The 17,960-nt window shown below is 37.7% G+C and overlaps 2 protein-coding genes and 1 long non-coding RNA gene across 7 annotated transcripts in view; 2 read left to right on the top strand and 1 right to left on the bottom strand.

The window, feature by feature from the left end:
* Window positions 1–6,468, top strand: part of mindy3 (MINDY lysine 48 deubiquitinase 3) — a 71,947-nt gene extending 65,479 nt beyond the window's left edge. The window contains exon 15 of one of the 4 annotated variants that reach the window (XR_007899538.1): window positions 866–942. Coding sequence is in view for 1 of the 4 variants with exons in the window: in XM_051721650.1 (XP_051577610.1) it covers window positions 866–1,015 (150 nt within the window). In the remaining 3 variants the exon portion in view is untranslated. Of the gene's footprint in view, window positions 1–865 lie in introns of all 4 variants that reach the window. The other 3 variants (XR_007899539.1, XR_007899540.1, XM_051721650.1) reach the window with 3 other exon arrangements.
* A 1,312-nt stretch (window positions 6,469–7,780) lies between these two features.
* Window positions 7,781–11,164, bottom strand: LOC127454457 (uncharacterized). 2 transcript variants are annotated; one of them, XR_007899545.1, is made up of 3 exons: window positions 11,090–11,164; window positions 8,936–9,029; window positions 7,781–8,055 (listed from the first exon to the last, which is right to left on the bottom strand). It is a non-coding gene; the product is annotated as an uncharacterized LOC127454457 (long non-coding RNA). The 2 variants fall into 2 exon arrangements; XR_007899544.1 differs by lacking the exon at window positions 11,090–11,164 and adding an exon at window positions 9,801–9,936.
* Window positions 11,165–12,495: 1,331 nt separating this feature from the next.
* The window catches only part of itga8 (integrin, alpha 8), a 113,813-nt gene continuing 108,348 nt past the window's right edge, over window positions 12,496–17,960 (top strand). The window contains exons 1-2 of the mRNA XM_051721639.1: window positions 12,496–12,795; window positions 13,191–13,324. Of these exons, the coding sequence (XP_051577599.1) occupies window positions 12,620–12,795; window positions 13,191–13,324 (310 nt within the window). The 5' untranslated portion in view covers window positions 12,496–12,619. The remainder of the gene's footprint in view (window positions 12,796–13,190; window positions 13,325–17,960) is intronic.

Below are 17,960 nucleotides of genomic sequence, written 5' to 3'. Positions count from 1 at the left end.
CGTCATCATGCAGATGCGGATTGGACGCTTAGGGAATGAGAATGGGTTGCATTCTCATGTTATATGAACAGGTTTATAGATCTTAATCATCTGTATGGATTGGTTTACCAGTTATCAGCTACATGTTAAAATGAATAAAATAGTGTGGAAATTCCCGCATTATGCATGTGGAACATGCAGGGTTGATTAAATTTGTGCGCAATACCCGCTGTCCTGTGCCGAATTTCAGGCCCTGATAATATTAATAATAATAATAATTATAAGAATAAGAGTAGTTGTTATAACTACATAAAAATTACAGAAATATATTAGTCCTTCAATTGTATTATAATAACTAATAATAGCTATTAATATTATTATTATACCCAATTAATATTTCTTTAATAATTTAATAAATGTGGCATTGCTATGGGATCTGGTTAAACCCTCGAGATGATCTCATCTCCTCTTCTGTCTACCAAAACTTGGTGTCAGGGTTGTTTAAGATTTGTATAGGAACTTGTAGTGAACAATGAAAGTGAATTTGGAATGCTGTAAATATATCAGCGCACATTACCAAACTGAAACCAATGCAACACATCTGTTATTCTGAGCAGTACAGAGCCGCCTCAAACTGCCTCTATATTGCCCCATCCCTAGCAAGTAGTATGAATAGATTCTTGATATATGGTACTTCATCCAGGAATTTGGGCATTGTCCCTTGACTCGAATATGTGACGTACTGCCAAAATAATCTACTCTGGTTTTGTTAAACAAGCACCATTTAAGTACAACAAATAACTGTCTTTGTATGTATAACATTCAACTGATCTTTGTTTAAGGAACTGTCTTGGTGTCCCCCACCCCTTCTGTTTTTCTCTGCCAGGTAAGTTACGTTGAGGGCACTGCTCTAGTCATGGGTTTTGAGGACCCTATGGTACGCACAGATGACACCCCAGTCAAACGCTGTCTACAGACCAAATGGCCATACATCGAGCTCCTGTGGACCACAGAGAGGTCGCCCTCACTGAATTAAGCTTTAATCTCTAACCTTTCACCTGCCAACCTTTGGCTGCAAAGCCCGCTAACTTCAGGAAAGCTAAACCCTCTTAGGTCTCCTCACTCTCTGCACTACATTTAGGGGGCCAACACAGGGCCTGAAGTTGAACTGAGATACAATGCCCTTCACCTGGCACTGACACTAAAGCTCTTCTCTGCTTTTTACACATCTCAACTGGCTTGTACATTTGATTATTGGGCTAATTGTATGCTTAAAGCCCTGGAGTTATGTGTTGTTTTTGTTTGTAATCTGTTATGTATACCAAATGTATTTGATTTTGCAGATGTTCAAATTATTTTGTCAACTTTCTACATGATTTTGTTTACTGCTCTGAAAAGATCTGCTCTTTGAACTAGCACACCAACTGTGATGATCTTTTGAATAATTTATGGAATTGTTTATATAGAGATTTTTTTTTTTTTTTTTTTTTTTTTTTGTGATTGATTGATTGATGATTCAATGTTAAGTGGTTGTGAATATTTAAGGGATTATTTGACCAAAGCCTCTGGTTGCTGTGTGTGTGTGTGTGTGTGTGTGTGTGTGTGTGTGTGTGTGTGTGTGTGTGATAGAGAGAGAGAGAATTAGTCAGCTGAGGGGTTGTCATGTTCTACGACACTCTTCTGGCCCTGGGAGGAAGTCTGTTTAGACAGGTTTACAAAATAATGCACTACAACTCCATGCTGGGCACCAAAAGACAGTTGGGAGGATAGGAGAGGGTGATTTGAGTATTTAACTTTGAAGTAACATCCCTCCAGGAGTGACTCTGGATTGACACTATGATTCTCTGCATGAGAGAGAAGAATAAAGACAGACAAACGTTCACCTTTATTTATTCTGATCCTGATAGTTCACTCAAATAAACACCTTTTTTCTTAATAAGATTAAGATAAGATTTTCTTATAAGATTAAATGTCCTTAACTAACACACTAAATATAGTTCACCTGAAATTTAAAATCATACTGTAATTCACGGCTTCCCACACTCAGAGGCAGTTGCAGTCCATCTTTGTGCCTCTTCTGCACTGCCATGGAAATCTATGCCGGTGCATCCATTCAAGCCTTGTAGGATCACATTCAACTTGTTGGGTAATGCCTAAATGTTGGCAGGTCAGGCTATTCACACATGGCGGTGTTGCAGTCCTACCAAGCAGATCTGCTGAAGGACTTCTGTATGAACGGTCCAGACCCTGAGTCCTTCCAAGAGCTGCTTTGCACCACAGATTTTGCACTCTGGGCTACCAAGATTACTGCCCAGGCCATCAGCAGATCTATAGGTAGCCTGGTGTCTACTGAGCACCATATCTGGCTCGGTTTGTCAAGTCTGAGTGACGAGGAAAAGGCTGTCTTGTGTCAGTAGGGCCTCTTAGGTGACAATATTAATGCTTTCACCGAGAGGTTTCAGTAAACTAAGAAGCAATCGCTGGCCTACAGACACATCCTGCCAAGGTGGGGTAGCTCTGTAGCCCAGCCGGTTTGCATGCTCTCTTTCTCGGTGCAGCGCCCAGCCAAACAAATTTCTACCAGCACTAACCCTGTTCCTTCTCATAGAGGGGTGTTTGAGCCGCCGGTGAGGAAGATACCCCAGAAACCTGGACCCAAGTGAAAGGTGGCACATCCTGGACCTTGTCCCAGTGGTAAAGTTCCTTCTGGTCAGCCCAAACATTGTTGATGGTTTGGCACCAATGAAGCGGGGTCATATGCACATGGACCAGTCCCCTCTGACTCAGAAGAAGGCCCAGAACACTTCTCTGTGTCCCCACACAGTTCTCTCACTTTCCCCCGTGGTTCAATCTCGGAAGATCAATTTTCTGTTTTTGTTAGTTCCGTGCTGTGGAGTTGCTCGAGGCACAAACATTCTTACAAAAACAGGCAAATTTTCAACTTTAACAAATTTGGTTATGCTAAGAGACAACCCAGTGGTCTCAGACCAGCTTTTGTGTCCTCTGACCCGCTACTTGATCGTGTGGCTGCTTGAGTATGCCCTATGAGGGCATTACGCATGTACGTTGACCTAATGAGTCAATTCAGGGTGTCTGAAAAACTCTGCTTTGGAGGCCGTTCAAAGGGTTTTGCCGTCTCCAAGCAAAGAATTACCCACTGGGTCGTGGATGCCATTGTGCTTGCCTGCAATTCTTAAGGCATACAATGTCCAGTGGGTATGAAAGCTCATTCCACCAGGAGCATGACCTCCTCTTGTGCATGGGCAAAGGGTGTGTCACTAAAAGACATATGTCTGGCTGCAGGTTGGGCTTCCCCTAACATGTTTGCCAGGGTCTATAACCTGCATGTATCTTCCCTCTCTTCCCAGATGTTCACATAAGAAAATTGTTGATTATCCCATGATCACTGACCAGTTGGTTAGTGTCATTGTATTGGGTGTTTAATCAAAAACTGGGTAAATTCTCTCTATTTCCACTAAGGATGATGAGAGCATGAAAACAATCTTTCACTACCCTATTGGCTAGTGTCATTGTACCACAGCCCTTGGCCAGGCAACTGCCCTGCTACCCAAATATCCTTCTACCTGGTATTGCTAGTGTCTCTATCTTGGAATTGAACCATATGGTGTATTGTTACTCCACTCTCCTTCCTATTTTTCACTATGAAATGGTGGTTATAGCAATGCCTTTTACTACCCTGTTGGCTACTGGGTATTGCTCTATCAGTAGCACTTTGTTATGGTACACGGCTCCTGCAGCATCAGCTAGTTCGAAGTTGAAGTTCCCGACTTAAAAGGGTCACCAGCCAATCAAGTTGGTGTGATGGTATAGGGTTTCAAGGTCACCGCCCTGGGGAGGAGGTCCTACAGCGTCAGCTACTGATGCTTCATCTCTTTCCCTAATTTCAGGGAACCAAGATTGCATCGGTTACAGAGACGTTCTCATGTAAGCAAACTTCTCAATTTTGACAATTAGAAATTTTGGGTGAACTACTCCTTTAATTGAAATCTAAGAATAAAACATTCTGTTAATAGCTGCAGCCTGTTGACTTTTGACAACATAACATTGACTTATAAAAACTAAAAATCCCAATCAGGGTGTCTTTAATGTTTTTGCTCATGCTGCCATTTTGCACAAGCTAGGTAGCGTGAGCAGTAGTGAATCTTGGCATAAGCCATATATGCAGTTTCTTAGGGTGACAGTGTTTTCTTGGATGGCACAGGACACCAACCCCGCATATAGTTGCATGCACACTCCACCTCTGATCGTCTGTGGCAGTTTGACACCATTGCACCTGCTCTATGTTCCGCCAAGCCATTTAATTAAAAATGAATTGTGATCTAGTGGAAAACTTTTCCCAAACAGCTAGCTCCCTGTGCTATACTTAAACCTACCAGTTAAACTTGGTCTCAAACAATCAATGTCAGTATTGATTGTGAATGGTCACTGAAATTTACATCAGAGTGAGATCTGAGACCTCGTAATCAAAAAAATTGGATGTCACAGGATGTGATCGTTTTAGCCCACATGATCCTCAGGGTCATAGATCAAGAAGCTCTGTTTTCCCCTATAAAGGTCAGACCAACATATAATTAAAAACGTTCCCACTAAGGGTGCATGTGACATATGGAAGAGATCTTTCATGGGCCAAGTGACTTGCCCAAACTGCACATTATTACAGAAATAAGTAAAAGCGACATTTAGTGGAGCCAAATTTTTCATTAAGCTCTCAACTAAACGACTTGGCTCCACATCAGACAGGCAATATTCAATGACAGAGAAAGTAAATTCAAAACAAAATGCAGAATACAGTATACAGAGCTTTTATTTGCCAAAACATGCCTATTGAGGTCTTTATGTCTTCTTAGTCCCAGTTAAATTTTTGCTTTTAAATAAAATCAGCAGTCCTGGGTCAGCTGCTAGTTATCAGGGGCTTGTTGCATCATAGTCATAAACAATCTTGGGAGAAAAAGATCTAAACTTTACGGATGTTGTATTCGTCACTTATTTGCCTTGCCTGGTGTCCTGTAAAAAATTGTGAAGACTTTTGGCACACTATCAGGGATTCTGTTACTGCTCAGCATGTGATAATATTTCACTCCATTCAACCTGTGACAAGTGTAAATATTAACATGACATTACTTACATGGACCAATATTTTCAAGGTGTTTTCATTCACAGTAGGTGATAAAAATGATGGTAATATCAATGTCTGTCTGGAATATGAAAACATGGAGGATATAATTTATTATAGCCTGAGTTTATCAGTTCTTGGCAAAAAGCAAAAGTTAAAGAAATCTTTATAAATGAAGAAAAGGAAAATTTGGAGGAGAGTATTTTGGGATGGTTAATTTCAAACATCACTAAAATAGAAATGCAGTGATGTGCAGAAGTATCTGGACCCTTGATCATTTTCAAATTACAAATTCAACATTGAAATGTAGTTCTATGTGATGTTTTTATTTTAAAGCACAGAAATTGCCCCACAATTAGCCATTTACTGTGAAACTGAAATAACTGCCACATTTTTTGGTCTAAATCCCCACAATTAAGTAATCATTATTAAGGCTGAATAAGAATGTTAAAGTTCCTCTGTGAAAATGAAGACTAAAGTAGTCATTAGATTTAAAACAAATACATAAATTTGAAATGGCATAAACAATATCCAAGTGTGTGTGAATGTCCCAGCAGCTCAATTATTAAGAAGAGGGTGCAATACTTGACAATTAAGACACTGCAGTAGAAGAGGCTGTGCCTAAAAATTCAGAAAAACAAACCGAAAGGGAATAACCACTTTGAAGGGAGTTTAGTAGATGATAAAGTAAAAGTGCACCCATTAACCATATAAAAGATCTGCAGAAAACTTGCCTGTATGTGGGAGGATAGGACAAACAAATCTAAGGAAACATATAAAAAGATTTTTATTTTTTATTGTGGTCAGATGAGACCAAACGAAAGTTTTATCATCAAAATTCAAAGCGAAATGTGTGGCACAAATCTAGCAAACCTCAAACATCACCTCCACTAAAGTATGATTGTAGTAGCATCAATCTGTTGACATGCTTTCCATCAACAAAGCACTGGTCATCTTAAAACAAAAACAAGAATGTATAGTGTAAACTTAAAGGAAATGCTGTAGTCCCAAACACAAGGCATGTTTTGTTAAGCATGTTGTCTTGTGACTTGTAATGTCATATTACAATAAGTTTTCAGTTTTAATCAAGCTACAGTGGTTTGAATAAAAATACCACAGAGAAGAAAATTGTTTGGAAATGTGATAAAGTTGACTGTTAAACAGCTGAATACTTTTGCAAGACCTTTTATAGTGGCTGTGATCCCACTTTTCATGCCTTATCTGTTCTTACGAAATAATAATCTCTGTTGCATCTTCCTCATATCCAGAACATTTTATGAATTCTATCCAAGCCTAAGCAAAGCTGATGATGTTGTTACACTTATAATGCTGCAATAGAAGTTATTAAATGTTTATTACAGTGTAATTACAAATGTTTCCTGGGACTGTTGCCAACATGTAAAATTGTATGCAACATTATATATATATATATATATATATATATATATATATATATATATATATATATATATATGTCTTCAAGCTTGTGTGACTTGTTTTAAAACCTCATTGTTTCTGGTCAGTATGATAAAAAATGTCTGGCTCTTTGTCTCCCAGAGCCTTAGAGGGGAATTCAGAGAATGTTTTTGAGCTCTCTCATTCCTCCTTTATGAAAGAGCAATACATGGACCATGCCTAATCTATTATTTTTTACAATTGTGAATTTGTGTTTATCTCTGTTTTAGATGTTGTTCTCTTTTTTCCCTTTGTTTACAAAAAAACACTTCAGAGACAGATGGCCACATTTTGAAATGAAAAGGATAAATGACTACTCTGATTGTGTGCTTTATTAGACCAGACAGAGTGGTGACAATAATCACAGGTGGTCCAAATCTGAAACCATTGTTTCAAAATAAGTGTGGAGCTGAGAGACATCATATCAATCATGAATATGTTCTTGGGTCACCAACTATCTTCACCTCCTTGAAAATTCTCCCACCCAAAAATGGACAACAGAGCAACACTAACAGGATTTACCATGGTTCTAAATCTGATGAGGTAAATTGTCTCCTTATTGCCGATTGTACAAAATTATGTAATGGATTTGCTTAAAAATATAGTGCACCATTTTTGTGTCCCACTTTAAGCAAATTCCACTAGGAATTTTAAGCAACGTTACCTAAAAAAAAAACGTAACTGGCTATGGCCAAATTACTGCGCTTCCATTCAAAAATGTTTACTTAAAATACTGTGCCATGCCAGCTACTACATTTAAGGTCTTTTAACCCTTATAGTCTCTGTAAGGTCATTTAGCTCAATTGTAAGTGCTATTAGCAACTTCAAATTCCAGGTTCTCTTAATTTACTTTAAAATAAAATGACCTGAAGAAATAACAGACAACTGGTGAATGTCAAAGGTTTTTATTGTTGTTTACAAATTTACAATCTAACATAGATATTCATGCTCTCCTAGAACCAAAATACGTTCTCAAATACAAAAATAGTAACAAAATCATGACGATAAACAAAAAATATAAAAACAAGTGGGCTATGCAATGACAAAGAATTTCAGTAAATCTAAATAAATGCAATTCAAAATGCATTATAACAGACTGCACACTGCAGAAATATATGCAGGTAGGAGAAAACTCTCTGAACTAATACTGTAATAAAAACACCAGAAACAGTTTGTATTTATAAATGAAATTATTCATTCAAAAGATCTTTTCAACTTGGCCAGACATTACCATCATCATGATGCAACACCATTTACTGTATGACCTCAAAAAAAGAAAGAAAAAGTGTCAGCTTCTTTGGGTAGCTAATGTCAAGGGCATAAAGTAGCCAAAAAGTCAGTGCACTGACCCAAGTTTTGACAAATGTCCCCAGCTCATTTTCAAGGACAATCAATACATCCAGTGAGTTGAAAGGCAACTTTTGCTCTTCCTGCTCCAAAGCATTGATGGCATCTGCTCCTTTCTGTGCTTGGTCAAGCTCCTCTTCCTAAATGCAAAGAAATAATCTTTGTCAAAATGTATATTAACAGTTTCCATTGTATTTATTTGCACAATTAAATATCCTCAAAATCAATAATTAGAGTAAAAAGAAAAGTGATGCTTAAAGGGATAGTTCACCCAAAAATAAAAATTCTCATTTACTCACCCTCATGCCATCCCAGATGTGTATGACTTTCTTCTGTTGAACACAAACAAAGATTTTTAGAAGAATATTTCAGCTCTGTTGGTACATTCAATGCAAGTGAATGGTGGTCAAAAAGCACATTACGGTGGCATAAAGTAATCCATTTGACTCCAGTGGTTGAATCCATGTCTTCAGAAGTGAAATAAGTGTGGTTGAGAAACAGATCAGTATTTAAGTAATTTTTTACTATCAATCTACACTTTTACTTTCATATTTGTCTCCTCTTGTTTTTGGGGATTCACATTCTTTGTGCATTTCACCACCTACTGGGCAGGGAGGAAAATTCATATTAAAAATGACTTAAATAGTGATCTGTTTCTCACCCACAACTATAATTTCACTTCTGAAGATATGGATTAAACCATTGGAGTCGTATTCATACCTTTAATGCTACCTTTATGTGCTTTTTGTACTTTCAAAGTTCTGGTCGCCATTCACTTGCATTGTGAGGACCTACAGAGCTGAAATATTCTTCTAAAAATCTTAATTTGTGTTCAGCAGAAGAAAGAAAGTCATACACATCTGGGATGGCATGAGGGTGAGTAAATGATGAGAGAATTTTCATTGAAGCACACAGCTATTCAACCACTGTACCAAATGCATACATTTATATGAATGTCAGTGGATATGTTAAAATGGTGCTATATAAACATGAATAATGTCATCCAAATGTGTTTCCTACCTTTTTTATTTATTTATTTTTTGCCTTGAAAACCTCTGATGACTCTTCTTTCAGTTATAGCTGTAGACCTGCCAGGACTATAAATGACCCAATCCTGTTAGACAAAAAAGAAAAATTGTATAATTGTAACTAACAAGATAAGCAACATGTATGGCTAGTTTACATTTAAGAGTCAGGACGAGACCATTTTCAACCCCTGCAAACCCTGCTACATATTGCAACAGTATTATACTTATAATGTGACTCTTTTTTTACAAACCAACTTACACATGTTGATATCAGGGTGTCTCCTTGAGGTAAACCAAAAATGATAATTCTCATCATTTATGCAGTCTTAATGCCAAGTCAAACACATTTGACTTCTTCAGGGGAACACAAACAAAGATTTTGTCAGTGAGGTTAAAAACTTTCAAGATCCATAAAGGCAGCATCAATATAATCTATATGACTTGGGTGGAAATGTTGGTTTGTGTTCCACAGAAGACAAAGTCACACGTGAGAAGGCATAAGGGGTGAGAAGGCCAAATGACAAGAGAAATAGCATTTTTGGGTGAACTACTAAAATCATATGATTAAGCTGAAAAGTGAACATACACCAACACTCAGCCAATGTAAGCTGGTTTCCCTTTAAGACGAAGGGGTTCAATGAGACATTTGCATTGAAACATGTAGAAAAGCGATTTACTTGGAGTTACCCTGTTGCCTGTAGTGATGGGAAGATCGGATCATTTTACTGACTTGAATCTTTGAGTTTCGTTCAGCCAAATGAATTGATCTTTATTCAAGTCATTTCGTTCATTTGAGCAGAATTAAATTCAAATGTTACATTTTCAATAGCCAAATCCCCCCAAACACGTCTACTTACGCAAACTTTGATTATAGTACCAATAAGAAAAAATGTTAATGCAGCCAAGGACAAATGATGAGAAACAGAAATGATTAGTTCACCTTTCAACTCTTTTGGTTCGAGTCGTTCGTTGTCACGTGACAAAAGAACGAACGACTCGGACCAGAAGACTCGAGAGGTGAACTAATAATTTGTGTTTTCTGTGTGAGCAATGCATAGCGTATACGGCTGTCACGTGACAAAAGAACGAACTACTCGGACCAAAAGAGTTGAAAGGTGAACTAATCATTTCTGTTTCCTTTCTGAAGAAACTTTTTGTTTTGGCTATGTACCCACACACAGAAATTTTGGTCAGATTTTTTTACTGTTTATCCAACCTCATTTTGTAAGTGACTTTTCTTTCCGTTTTAAAGATGTTTTCTTTGGATTGTTTGAATACTCAAAAGAGAATACAGGAAAATATTACATAATTAATTTATGCTTCCTACTAGCTAAATTTCACATACATAAAAATTTACTAGCTCTAAACCTCTCTTTTCTTTATTCAAAGCTGATCTAGATATGTATATGGAAACTATCCAAAGCTCTGTTAATCCTAAAGCAGCGAAAACTGTATTTTTATATTCATCTATTGTGCCCTCATAATGTGTAAATTTAAGTTTCCTTTTTGTTACCCTGGCAACATATATGCATCTGTCTTATATTTTAATTTAAAAATTCTGTTTCCTGTACAGCGCCTATTTGGTTTTCACGTAACCAACGAACAGAGGTTGCGCAAAGCGCATGCGCGGTCAACACAAAATGAACGAATCACTCTCTGAGACTACTCGTTCTTCTGAGTCACATAAAAGATTCCTTCAAAATGAACGAATCGTTCATGAACGACCCATCACTAGTTGCCTGCTGAGTTTCTGCCGAGTGAATGACCTGAGCAGCGGTTGAAGAGTATCTGTCTCTCCGGTGAAAAATCCGCAGGAATTCTTCACCACTGCCGGACAATGAGAAAGCACAGTATTTTCCCATGAGAAAAGTATGGTGTAAGCGCCACATACAGAATATTAATTATTGCCATCTGACAACCTCAATGTCGTTTAAGGCAAGCGTCAACCACAACAGTGAAACTCATTACAGAGACCGAAATTTATGCTTCACATGACATTGATGTATGTATTTATTCATGTCGTCTCTAACACTACCTGAACGCTATATAAACTAACACTCAGAAAATGTTAGCTGGTTTCAAGATGTACAATTTCAAGTTTGCATTTTAAACTGGTATAGAAATGCGATTAACTTACTGGAATTACCTGTTGTGGTGAAGGCCCTGAGCAGCGGATGAAGATAAAGAGTTTGCCTGGTGAAAAAATGCGCGGCTACTTTGTGTTTGTTCGACTGTGAAGATGTACACATCTAATTAGCCTCATGCAGACAAACGTTTAATATACTGTAGATTTGCAAACGAAACTTAACGCAAGTTAACAACTTCTCTAAGAGAATAGAAACTTGAATACACAGAAAATTGATAGCAAAAAAAAAAAAAAAAAACTCTACTGATTTCACACACTGTTTAAAGTAATTTACCTTTGAACTTTTTGGGGAAAACTTTGTGTTGTCCACCACGAGCTCTCCTCATCCAAAATGGCAGTCAGCCCAAAATATGCTTGCTTAAAATTCAAGCACATTCTGCATCACGTGGTTTCCCATGGAATCTTAAAAAATTAGGCTGGGTTTACTAATTTTAAGATTATTGTCGCTTCACTCAAAATAATTAGCAATGTCTCTTTATTATTATGAGTACAGCATAATCTCAATATCTTGTCACACATATAGCATATAATTAAGGAAAGTTGACAGCATTACGTTTTCAGTCAAATCTGTTTATTTTAATGAGCAATATTTGCTGAAGCAAGGAATCATTTTTTTCAGTGTAGGTTTATATTACTGTATGGCGTGTAGGCCTTTAGCCTCATGCAAAGTATGTCTACCTTTGGAATTTGGATTCACATTCACCTATAAAGTGGTATAAGATATCTATTTATAAAGGTAGTTTTGTGTATACATATGAGTTTTGTACAAAGCTCTTCTCAGATGGCTGGAATATGTTGTGTCTTGGTGCACAACAGCGGAAATCACACTATAGGCGTTAATGGGAAAGACTTCATTTAGACAAGATTAAAACTCTGACACCCAGATGGTGTCCATAAGCAGGCCCCATCTTGTGCTCAGATGTGAACAGAGCAACTAAATTTAGGTTTGCTCCAAGGAAACAGGTTAAAAAGGAGTTACTATTGTTGATTCGTTGCAAAACACCCGGACTGTTTATTTTCTTAGAACCCGAAGCTTATACTTATCGCGCATGCTTCATACCAACGTTTAACTTTGGACGTCTGACACGGATAATTACTGTTCATTATTTTCAGCCTTTGAAAAATGAGTAATTAAAAGCATGCCCTTTAAGCTTGATAAAACATTTAATATTGCAATATAATAGGCTATATCTAACTAAGTGAAATGATCATAGTAACTTTTATCTATAGGTCTATTAGTAATAAAAGTCATTTTATTTTGTATATGTTTAATTTGGAGAACAGATTGTGTGTATTTTGCCATAAAAGGAGTTGGCCGGATGCTGTCGTGCGTAGCTCATTATAATAATTAGTACGCAGAGAGCTCGCGCAGAGAAATGCGCGCAGCTCGCACGAAAAAGCAGCAGACGCATAGAGCGCACACTCAACTTATGACAGCTGAGCACGGACTGGACAAGCTGCCAATAGCTTTCATTTACACATCTCTAATCAAAACATTTGGAATATATTTGGAGACACTCTACTGAAGCCATGCTCTCTTGTTTTTTCCGCCTGTTCTTTCGTAGAGTTTTGCTATTTTTTTCAATATTATGTGAAGCTGCTGCATTTAACTTGGATTTGGAAAAGCCAACCGTGTACAGTGGACCAGAGGGAAGTTATTTTGGATACTCGCTGGACTTTTACCACCCTACACAGAACAGAAACGCGTAAGTTAGGGTTATTTATTATTAATCTATGTTTGGTTAACCTTATTTTGTTTTATCAAATTTGCAAGCTCCCACAGACAACCATCTTCAAGTTCATGCCATATAACCACAATATCAGAGGACATACATAAAATTATACCACATATCCTTATGTGAAACCCCACATTCAGCACCACCAACGTGGACCAATATCCAATCCGCCTGAAGTTAATTTTGAAATGTAGTTCAGCCAGGCTGAACTGAAAAGACTAATAGGCTAGTTTATTGAAATCTACCAGACACCAAGTTACTTACATTTTAATCGAGATCTTTTCTTCTGAGTTGAGTGTTATATGTGTAATAGTTTGATCTAGTGGGATGCTGTTGTGTGTATAAATATACCTTTCTCTCTCCAGCATGTCGGTGCTGGTTGGGGCTCCTAAAGCGAACACCTCTCAACCAGGAATTGAGGAGGGAGGAGCGGTGTATTACTGCCCCTGGCCGGCATCAGACCCTGACTCCTGCCGCCAGATTCCCTTTGATAAAGCAAGTAGGTACCCTAATAAATTACACTCCTTAAAATAATGCAAAAAGATGTCCTTCTTTGATATTTTTATCAAAGCAACATTTTATTAAAAGCAACATCTTTAGAGTAGGCTACATAAATTCCTGCTCTGCCAATAAAAAGACCAAAAACCACATCCAAGAGAGAGTTAATTTAACCGCATATGGTTTGGTTTAAAATTTCAGGAGCGAAGTAATTACTATAGGTTTCCAGAGAAAGGCGCGTAACTTTACCTCGGTGCCTAATCTGCCACAATTACGTCCACTGCGCGCGTCTATAGCTATAGCACTGGTCACCAGAACATTTGATCTTTACATTTTAGAAATGTCCCACTCCTCTCCCAACGATTTTGTCCTCTTGTGTCGTCTATTTCGTTCGGTGTGGAAAAGGAGTACACGAAGGCTGTAGGTATTGTGCACGACAGTCAAATTTGCAATTCCAGAATGTCCGAAGGGACATGGCTTTTTTTTTTTTTTTGAGAGAGAGACACAAAACACTGTTACATCACATTTTAATCGATGTGTTTATGATTTTATTGGGCTATTTTTAGTAGCCATGGCTTGCCGGTAAATACAGTGGTCAGTTTGGAGTTTCTCAGAAATGTCCTGTCTCGCAGACAGGAGGCAGGCTCGCGCGCAGTGGAATGCGAGCGCTGATGTTTCGTCAGAGTCGCGCGGTTTTATTCATAGCATTCTCTAGAGGGAGCTTTAATCACAGTATTTACACTTTTCCTGACAGACTTTTATTTTTATTTTTTAGAACCGACTACTAGGATATGCTTAACACAACTGTCTATATTCTAGCATTCACAATAAATTCAATATCAACAAGAAACTGCAAACAAGAATGTAAGATGTTGTTTTTATTTTCTTTAGAACTGCGTTTTATTGTTTCGTTTTTAATTTATTGTTTTGTTTACTTAAATTTGATGGTGAAAGCAATTTTGCATTGGTCATACTATACTGTGAGGTAAGGAATGGATTCTCAGCCGTTTAAAGGTATAGTTTAGCCAAAATTTAAATTCTCTCATCATTTACTCACCCTTATACTATCCCAGATGTGCATGACTTTCTTTCTTCTGCTGAACAAAAACAAATATTTTTAGAAGAACATCTCAGCTCTGTAGGTCCATACAAGTGAATGGTGACCAGAACTGCAGACGCTCCAAAAAGGAGATAAAGTCAGTATAAAAGTAATCCATCAGACTCCAGTGGTTTAATCGATGTCTTCTGAAGCGATCCAGTTGTTTTGGGGTGAGAACAGACCAAAATATATATATATTTTTTTCACTTTTCATCTTGTCATTGTAGTCTCTAAGCATGATCATGATTTCAAGCTTCTGAGCGCTTGACCCATGCCCAGAGCGCTAGGTGGCGATATAGGAAATGTAATCGAGCTTGAAATCATGATCGCCAAGGAGACTGCTGTCAAGATGTACAGTGAAAAAGGAGTTATTTTGGTCTGTTCTCACCCAAAACCAACTGGATCACTTGAATTGTATGGATCTACATAGCTGAGATATTCTTCTAAAATTGTTTGTTTGTGTTCAGCTGAAGAAAGAAATCATACACATCTGGGATGGCATGAGGTGAGAGAATTTTCATTTTTGGGGGAACTATCCCTTTAAGTGAAGCATTGAGGTCTGTTCTGAAATACACATGTGCATGTTAAAATGGATTGTCTGTTGAAGATGAAAGCAGTGGTGCTCTGGTTCAAGCTTTTAAAAGGAGGCTGATGGTAATGAGGTGAGAGAGAGGCAGAGGGAGAGTGTGCCTGTGTGTGTGTGCATGCAAGAGAGGGGGGTTAAAAGAACTGTGAACATACCGGAAATAAGGAAAGAGTTCAGACTCTGAAGAAGGTGGGCAGAAGTGCTGTCTGTTTTTTGTTAATGTCTGAAAACACACACACCATGCATTTCCAATCTCCACTCCTTCAAGTCATCTACCCATAACACACACATTTTCAGATTCATTAGTCACGTTGTCTTTAAAACACTTGAACTTTGACTCTGGGTGCTCTTCCCACTGTGGTCCTCAGAGCTCTCCATGGTGGGCATGGCACGTGTGTGTGCGACATACATTTTTGACGACAGGGTGTGTGTGTGTGTGTGTAACTAATGCAGTCCTGTCCGAGAAGAGTATATTCATTAGATACAGCAGACATGGTCATGTACCAGTTGACCTCGTGTTTCTGATTTTCACACCAACTGTACACGCACAAACTTATTCACAGAACTACTGTACATAGTTACATTACATAGGATATCCTAGAGTTAACAAGGTCTACAGCAGTTACATTCCACACATTGGATATGTTAATTTTGACGACTAAATGCACTATATGGCTTTTTTATTGTTTCTGTCTGAGCACTGTCTTCACTATCTTATTATCAGAGTTGAGTGCATGTGTTAGTCTAGACTGTCTGATTCATAGCACAGGTCACCTTCGTTTACAAAGATCACAGTCATTATTATAGCAGCCATGATTAATAACACTGCAGCAGAAAGGAATAATTTATAACAGAGAAAAATGACAGGCATGTGTTTGGACATAAAGAATGAAACAGATGTTTTAAAGCACCAAATGATGGCCTGCTGTCCTTTTTTATTGTGAGTCTGGCCAAGCATGTTCGTGCAGTGTGAGACCAGAACAGTGCTCATTAAAACAGATTTGCTGATTTTTTTTTAAAACAGTTAAAACAGAATTCTTGTGTTTATTCAATTTAAATAGTACCAAATGAATTTATGAGTGTTTTAGAAGAATTTGTGCTTTTTTTATGTCTGTGTTTAATGTAATTGTGTTCATCCAATCTGCTCTACAGTGAGAGGCCCAGATAAGTATGCTGACCTTCATCAGCAATAACTTCCTACAATGGAGCACGATCATATTGCACTCATATGCTTGTGAAACAGAATCAACACACACAAAATACCTAAACTCTCACATAATTAGAAAGAAATGTATTTTGGCATGAAGAGACCTTTTGGAGAAGGTAAAACAATTAATGACTTAAAGGGATAGTTCCCTAAAAAATTATAATTCTCTCATCATTTACTCACCCTCATGCCATCTGAAACTCGTGTGACTTTCTGTCTTCTGCACAATACAATAGGGTTGCAGTGGTATACCGGTTTCACGGTATACCACGGTATGAAACTTTACGGTTTTCATACCATGTACATTTGCTTATCTACAGTACTGAGGAAAAAAATGCAACCGGATGGAGAATCTCACCTGCACGTGCGCATCTCCTTTCCTCCTCATATGCCTTTCAGACTCGTAAACTTGCCCCACACACACACACATGCAGCAGAGAAAATGTCAGAGAGAAGCGAGATGAGGGGGTCTGACATAAGCGAGTCTGTGTGTGTGAGTTAAAGCAGTGTATCTCAAATGGTGGGTCGCAGGTCTATTCGGACTGGGTCACGTACAGCAGGGAAAGAACAATGCCATGGTTCTCCCATTGAAGATATTTCGGTGGCCCCCAAGTGATAGCATATTTAGGACTGCCAAGGCAGATTTAATGATAATCTCGCAATCAGCTAAAGACTTTTGCATGAGTGTAACGGAACCAGCTCGCGATCATGATCTACTCTTCTCTCTGACGTGCACGTGCAACAACCGGGCTTCCCTCGATATTGCAGAGCGCAGACCTCAAAACTGATGTGACCAATTTCAATTGAGACTTTTCTAGTTTAAAGCGTTATGGAAGAAGTCAAGTCAAACCCATCAAACAGTAGGCAGCCCTGACATGCCAAACAGCACTGAGGAGGAAAAGAGTAACACTGTGCTATGCGCAAAATTTTTTTTTCATCACCTTTACAAAATTGTTAAATGATTTTACATGAGTAAAAGTAACTTATATTTTGACAAAATGTGATAGTTTCATATGAAATAATCTAAAGGTAGAATATCAACAGTGGCAGCTGTAGTTAAAATTTCAAGATGTGTTTCAGCTAGTATTTATTTTTTCATAAATACTATAATTTGTTATTATTACTATTATTAAAAACTAGCTACACTGACCTAACCATGGTAACAAGGAGCCTTTCCTCCTGTGTAATATGTATTTTCTGTTTGAAGTTAGGAAACAAATGGGATAATAATGGGCTCATATAAGTAAATATGCTCTTCAATTTTCAAAAGGGGGGAGAGAAAACTTCCTGTCGCTTTTGTTGTTGAGATCAACAACAAAAATATTGTCCTTGTACTTGAAAACCATGAACTATGCAACATAAAAGGAAATGCGACCCAGGATACATTAAATACAGGTTATGATTTTACAATGGTGGGTCGCCACTTGATTTCCAATGTAAAATCTGGGTCCTGAAGCAAAACCAGTTGAGAACCACTGAGTTAAAGGGAGCAGTCTGGCTGTGCTGTGGCGCACTTACAGTATATGTTAATTGTTAATAATCATAGGACATTACTTTAAAAGCTCACACATCTGATGTTATTTTTCATTTAGTAGTTAATTTAACATGCTATGCTAACATGTAAATTAACATGTTAGTTATATAACATGTTGTAGTTACATGCTATTTTTTTATCATGTATATAATGTGGTTTATTATTATAATTCTGTTAGCTTTCTTATTTATTCTATTTATTTTATTTTCAA

Source organism: Myxocyprinus asiaticus, chromosome 16 (genome assembly GCF_019703515.2).
Source record: "Myxocyprinus asiaticus isolate MX2 ecotype Aquarium Trade chromosome 16, UBuf_Myxa_2, whole genome shotgun sequence".
Classification (NCBI taxonomy): Eukaryota; Metazoa; Chordata; class Actinopteri; order Cypriniformes; family Catostomidae; genus Myxocyprinus; species Myxocyprinus asiaticus.
This window is presented reverse-complemented; position numbering and strand designations above follow the sequence as displayed.